The 7,471-nt window shown below is 40.2% G+C and overlaps 1 protein-coding gene across 1 annotated transcript; it reads left to right on the top strand.

Moving 5' to 3' along the window:
- Nucleotides 1-5,876: 5,876 nt before the first annotated feature.
- LOC102421199 (olfactory receptor 7A10-like) lies at nt 5,877-6,731 on the top strand. Its single transcript, XM_023763301.1, has 2 exons — nt 5,877-6,231; nt 6,517-6,731. The coding sequence occupies exons 1-2, from the start codon at nt 5,877-5,879 to the stop codon at nt 6,729-6,731; spliced, it is 570 nt and encodes a 189-aa protein (XP_023619069.1).
- Nucleotides 6,732-7,471: the final 740 nt, after the last annotated feature.

A 7,471-nucleotide genomic window follows, 5' to 3' on the forward strand; every position in this document is an offset into this window, starting at 1 on the left:
CATTGTAAACATGTTGACCACTACCCTTATTTTGATCTGTCTATAGAATAAAGCCTCAGCTTTAAGGCTAGGTATCTCAGTGTCCTCATCCAGGCACAGGAGATCCACTGAGCCTCAGCTGTATTCTATTGTCTGTCTTTTCTTTAATCCTCCACTGCCCCTCCTCAGGTTCACCGAAGCCTTTGCTGTGCTGGTGCAGCACACCCTACAGAACAACAGGTTATACCATATAGCCTAAGGGAGTAGAAGGCTATACCATCTAGGTTTGCATAAGTGCACTTTCTGATGTGCACTCAATGACAAAATCGCCTGTGGATGCATTTCTCAGAACATATCCCTGTTTGTTAAGCAGTGCATGACTGTACATCTTTCATTCAAAATCTTAAGCAAACACAATTTTTGGTGAAGATGGCCTACAACTACCTACCCCTTACTCCACAACACGACCAAAACTTTCTACTCAAAGAGTGGTCCTCAGGCCAGCACCTGCAAAATCAGCATTTTCCCGGAGATTTTGAGAAAAACAGATGCCCTGGGCCCACCAGCACCTCCTGAACCAGTATCTGTGCTTGAACTAAAATTGTTGGCGATGCATATTGATAAAGACTAACAGCAATTTAAGCAAACATAACCAGTCAGGAGGGCCTATGGGAGGAGCTAGCACTAATGGAATTTCTCACACTGTATGTAATCGTGAGACCCCGACAGGAAGAACACTATGTTTATAAAACGCCATGGTTCTAACTTCCCTGTCCCTTCCATAAGTACCCCTCCATCTTGGCACAGAGGCTAGAGTGTTCATGTGGCTTGTCATGTCTGCATGCATGGGTTGTAATGCTTTCTTTTTCCAGAATAAATCCTTTTGGTGATGAAACACCTAGTCAATGTTATTTTTTTAAAGTCAATAATATGCACTGTGAAGTTGGAGAAGGGCTCGTCTAGACTAGGAAATTTTACCTTCTAAATATGACATAACTATTTGTGTTTGGTATTGCAAGTATTTAGCAGCCTACGTTCTGATATTCCCTCATTGGGAACCACTGCACAGTTTGAGAACTGAAAGCATCATGACAGATTGTAATCAACACCGTACTCTGATTATAATGTTGGGTTGGTCACTAAACTTCTTCAAGCCCACTTCTGCAATGGAGAATGAAGGTCATAATTTTAGCACTTCAGAGAAAGCACTTCAATAAAATTTAAATCAAACAATGCATATAATGTACTAAACGCAGATTGTATAGCATAAAATTATATAACTGCCTCATAATTAACAAAGATCTTATAATGTGGGACTCTTATCTGCTGATATAAGTATGAAATTTCTCATTGATCTGGCAAATGTGTCATGAACCCAAGGAGGGTGGTGCACAAGCTTTACATCAAAGTCACACAGTCCTCTCCATGTTGAAGAGAGAAATAGCAATTTTCTGGAGGTATCATAGGTAGTGCCCCACAACAAGTCAGTACTTTGAAAATCCAAGGTTTTTAGACAAGCCAGTTTCTTCAGTCTTGGATTTTTGAGAAAATGTAACTCAGAGTTGGGTAAGATGCTGGGAGATGAGACCACAAGTGGGTCATGGAGAAGGAGTAACAAAAACAGGATTCACTTAACTTCTAACCTGGTCCCTGGGGAACAGAGAATCGGCAGGAACATTTTCCATCTGATCAGACCAGTGTGTCCACAGGGAAACCGGGGGCTCAGAGGTGGGAGCAACAATGCCAACAACATCTAACAAGCAGATAAAGGAGGAGTAATATCTCCTCTGCAGCAGACTCCCAACATGTGCAACGTTAGGCTGGAACAGAACGTATTTGTTTCTATTGGAGTCTTAAGTCTGACTCCGAGAGTAATGCTTGACTCCTTCCTGCTCTTTTGTCTGAGAACAGAGCTTCAGTCTCTCACATTAACCATCCACGGAGCAATTCAGACTTCTACAAGGCGCCCTTCTATTGCAGAGGCCCATCCAGGTGAGTCTGAGAGTGCAGCAGGTGCTGTGGGAAGATTCAAGGAATGCATCCCAGAATTTCCCCCTGAGGTAACCTGAGAACCTAACCAGGCCAGCTCAGAGCTGAGAGACTACCATACCTAGCAAACAGGTATGATAACTGAAAGCATCATGACAGATTCTAACCAACACCTTATTCTTATATATAGTTAATACATTTAGTATGCTAAATTAGTTTTCTCCTAAAAACATTGCTGTTTGGCATAGAATGTGTGTGTATATATATTTAGGAGAATGGATGAAAATGTATTAATTTTGTGAGGTCAATTCTATCAGTCTGTCATATTGTGTCTTATCCCATTACTTTTAAACATAAACAGTTCTGCATTTTTCACCTTGGCAGAAACATTCTTTGCATTCAATTAATGATCTTTTCTATCCATTTTCTAAGCATAATCCATTTATGTTTACATAGGGAGAAATTATAACTGTAGATACTGCTTTCTCCACTGCCTTTTAAAAGTATATTTTTGTATTTTTATTTCCACACCCTTGCCCCTATATCTGAGATTGGAGACCTATATTGATGTGATTAAAGTTTTGTGGGGTTTTTTGATTTCTCTTTTGTTTTACAATTTTATTCATGCCAATATTTGAATAGACAATATTTAACCATGTTTATTTTCCCTGCCATTTGTATATTAAGAATAAGCCATACCTTAACATTTTTCTATATAAAAGCAAACATCTATAAAACCAAATAAATGAACAAAGTCAGTGAGCTCCCTGCTCATTTGACCTCACATTATACAAAGACGGCCCAGTACAATGATATAAGTGTGCTATGATACCATATTCTTAGGGATAAATATGTGAAGAAAGGGGATCAATTGTTGTGGCATAAGCAGGATTTTATAAAAAAAAAATGTTCGGGGATGATTTGTATGTTGACAAGAAACACAACCAGGACTAGTGCCCACCCATCAGTTGTGTCACAAAAGAGATCAAAACTCAAAGCAAAAAATAGCAAAGGAAAGATGCCATTGAGCCATGTAAACACCAGAGTGATCTAATAAACATGGAATAGGTGCAGGAATCACAATTAGATCAGAGGCTGGACAGGACGCTGTGATGAGGCCAGTGGAGCAGTGAAGTTCCAGTCAGTGTGTGGTCCCTTGAGTCAGAGGTAACTTCAGCACCCACGCTGGCTCCCTCTTCTCTCTGCACCTGGCCCTCTGCTGGGCTTTTCACTATTATTTTTCCCTCATTATCAGGAAATGGCCTTTTAAGCTGTACTTGCATTTATTGTGTTAAATTCCAGATTTGTTTCACTGTATCCCAAAATAAGACATGCCTTTTACATTGTGATCCAGCATTTTTTAACACAGACATAGAAATACACACACACACACACAACACACACACACACACACACACACACACGCATGCATGAGTGAACAAAGGGAACCATGAAATGATTATGTATGTAACCTCACTGTGTATGACACACTCTAATACTTTCTTTTGTGCCTCCTTGATTCCATTCTGTTTCATTCTTACAACTGTAATCTGACACCTTAATGGCTCCTGATCTCAGAATATGGAGAACACTCCTCAAGCATGTCCTCCACACCTAACTTCATAGAATACATGTTTATTCAGCCACACTAAACTAAATCTGAAGGGGGAGAATGAGTTTCTATAACATGCTATATGCCTCAGGTACTCACAGTACAGCAAGGAACAAAGACATAGGATTAAATAAAAGTCTCAACAAGGGTGCCCTAACACTTAGATTAAGAGCATGAGAAAGTGACCTTTTCCTGTGCTAATATTAGAAAATAAAAGGTTCATGAAGGAGAGAATCCACTCTCTCTGAAAGAGGAGTTGGAGTTTGGAGGATGGAGAGGGGGTAAAAAATTCCAAAAGACCAGTGGGGAGACCCCAAGCTGAGGAAAGTGAGCCCATAAAGGCTCTGAGTCCTGAAGCTGTGGCATCAGGTGAAGCTGGGGTCAAGTTCAATATTTAGGAGACCAGCGTGAGGGAGGCCAGGGCTCTGTGAGAGTGGAACTGGCTGAAAGTTCACAGACACTTGAGCCTCGTGTTTGAAGCTACAGAATTTGGCTTCTAACTCCAGTGAGGTATGACTAGGGGAGGAATTGTATTCAGAGAGTTCAAGTATCAGCATTAAAGTTCTCTCTGAGTCAATGTGTGCATTTGCCTATAGGAGTGCCCACCTGTTAGATGGGAGAGATGACGGGGAACTGAAATATGTCTATGGAATTGGAGACCGAGGTGTTGGGAAGCAATAAAGACGTTTGAAAGGTAGAAGAAAATAATCAGCCTTATTACATCACAGTGCTAACCATTCATTTAGAAACAAGAAGTACACCAAGCTCTCTACATTCAGTATATTGATTATCTGTCCATCATCACAGGCCAATGGATACTGCAATCTTCATCATCAGATGAGGATATTAACAATTATTGGGCTATAGCCCTAACTGGTTTGGGTCAGTGAATAGAGCATTGATCTGAGTCTGAAGGGTCCTTGGTTCAATTCTGGTCAAGGACACATTCTACTCAAGGACACATTGCGGGCTCAATCCCCAATAAGGGGTGTGCAGGAGGCCAACGATCAATGATTCTCTCTCATCATTGATATTTCTTTCTCTCTCTCCTCCTTTCCTCTCTGAAATCAAAAAAATACATTTTTTCGAAAAAGACAAAGAGAGAATCTTAAAAACAGCAAGAGAAAAGCATTTAGTTACCTACAAGGGAGCACCCGTACAACTCTCAGCTGATTTCTCAACAGAAATGTTGCAGGCCAGAGAAAGTGGTAAGAAATATTCAGTGATGAATATCAAGGACCTATAACCAAGATTACTCTACCCAGCCAAGTTACCATTCAGAATAAAAGGTCAGATAAAAAGCTTCACATACCGGAAAAAGCTAAAGGAGTTCATCACCATCAAACCAGTATTACATGAAATGTTGAAGGGTATTCTTTAAGAAGAAGAAAAAGAGGAGGAGGAGGAGGAATAGAGAAGAAGAAGAAGAAGAAGAAGAAGAAGAAGAAGAAGAAGAAGAAGAAGAAGAAGAAGAAGAAAAAGAAGAAGAAGAAGAAGAAGAAGAAGAAGAAGAAGAAGAAGAAGAAGAAGAAGAAGAAGAAGAAGAAGAAGAAGAAGAAGAAGGAGAAGAAGAAGAGGAAGAGGAAGAAGAAAGAGGAGGGTGAAGAAAATGATAAAAAATTTGAAGAATAGAATGGCAATAAAAACATACCTATCAATAATTGAAACTAAAAATCGAGATAAATGAACAACGAATCTTATGAACCAAATTCACTGTTGAATAAAATACAACCAGAGGCATGGAAACATGAAACAGACTGATGAATCTCAGAGAGAAGGGGAGAGTAGGAAGAGATTAGCAAGAACTTATATGCATATATGCATTCCCTATGAACACAGACAATAGGATGGTGAAGGCCTGCGGTGGAGTGGGAACTGGGTAAAGGGGGTAATGGAGTTGAAAAAGGGTGACATCTGTAATACTCTCAATCATAACTATTTTAAAACAAATAAACAAACAAAAAACATATGTAATCCATGGCCACCTTGGGAAAAAGATTTGAGGAGAACAGAAATTCCTAATCACAGATGTCATGGGTTAGGGTGTGTGTCTTAAAGGGGATGATATGTTCAAAAAAAAAGATATTGATTACTTTACTGCAAAATATAACTATAGCATTTCAACTATGTTAGTAATAGCCATTTGCTTAAAAATTGATCATGCTACTTTTTCTTTCCTTCTAGTCACCTACACCACATGAGACAAGGCAATGATACCCCAATTTCAGAATTTCTTCTCCTGGGACTTTCAGAGGAAACAAAACTGCAGCCCCTCATATTTGGGCTTTTCCTCTCCATGTACCTGATCACTGTGTTGGGAAACCTGCTCATCATCCTGGCCGTCAGCTCAGACTCCCACCTCCACACACCCATGTACTTCTTCCTCTCCAACCTGTCCTTGGTAGACATCTGTTTCACCTCCACCACCGTCCCAAAGATGCTGGTGAACATCCTGACACAGAGCAAAGTCATCACCTATGCAGGATGCATCACACAGATGCATTTTTTCATATTATTTGCAGTGTTGGATGACATCCTCTTGACCGTGATGGCCTATGACCGCTTTGTAGCCATCTGCCACCCCCTGCACTACACAGTCATCATGAACCCCCGGCTCTGTGGACTGCTGGTTCTGGTGTCCTGGATCATAAGTGGCCTGAATTCCTTGTTACAAAGCGTAATGGTATTGCAGCTGTCCTTCTGTACAGACTTTGAAATCACCCACTTTTTTTGTGAAATCAAACAGGTTGTCCAACTTGCCTGTTCTGACACCTTTCTTAATAACATGGAGATGTATTTTGTAACTGCACTACTGGGTGGGGGTCCAGTCGCCGGTATCATTTACTCTTACTCTAAGATAGTGTCCTCCATTTGTGGAATCTCATCATCTCAGGGGAAGTATAAAGCTTTTTCTACCTGTGCGTCTCACCTCTCAGCTGTCTCCTTATTTTATGGTTCAGTCCTAGGAGTGTATTTCAGCTCTGCTGCTACCCAAAGCTCACACTCAAGTGCAGCAGCCTCGGTGTTGTATGCTGTGGTCACACCCATGTTGAACCCATTCATCTACAGTCTGAGAAACAAAGACATAAAGAGGGCCCTGAAAAGATTCTATGGGATGGCAGGTACAAAGGGGACAATCATCCTGAGGTAGAAAAAGTGCTTTAAGATTCAAAAGTGGAAATTGAGATTCTTTCATCAGATTGTAGTTTTCAGACTTGTTACTTGTATCCTGTCCTTGAATTTCCTTTGTTTGTTTCAACTCTTCTATACAATTTAAGTAACCATTTCATTCAGCTTTCTGCTTTGTCTGTTATATGAACAGTTCCCTTTTTTTTTCTTTTTACCTTCACAATGTTTTTTCCAACCTTGATCAGAAATATTTGGAAGTTTTCATTTACTTCACTAGAAACATTGATGTCTTAACAATAATTTCTTCTCAAATGACATATATCATTGTAAGTAATTTGTTCTTGTGTTCACCATCTGCCCCTCATTTTTGTACGTCAGTACCTTAACTGATCTTCCTGATACTGTAGACTTTATGATTGTTCCCTATAAGTCTCATGTTTTAAAGAAAAGTGATAGTGATGCAATAAGATAGGAATGCCTGGGCACTGGCCTGGGTCCTACTACTTGTTCCTTAGAGCAGAGTCAATGTTTTGACCAGATGGATCCTTATGGTCTTTATTACATTTATAACAAGCATCACGGAACTATGGAAATGTAAGTTTTATTACTCACAGGTCCAGCATGCCCAAATGCCACACAGGAAAGTGAGTGTATGTGTGTGTGTGTGTGTGTGTGTGTTGTGTGAAAGAGAGAGACCGACAGGCAGACAGAGAGATAGAAAATGGACTTCGACTGAAGGACTCTGCCTGTATTGTGGCCCAA

Source organism: Myotis lucifugus, unplaced genomic scaffold, assembly GCF_000147115.1.
Source record: "Myotis lucifugus unplaced genomic scaffold, Myoluc2.0 scaffold_280, whole genome shotgun sequence".
Classification (NCBI taxonomy): domain Eukaryota; kingdom Metazoa; phylum Chordata; class Mammalia; order Chiroptera; family Vespertilionidae; genus Myotis; species Myotis lucifugus.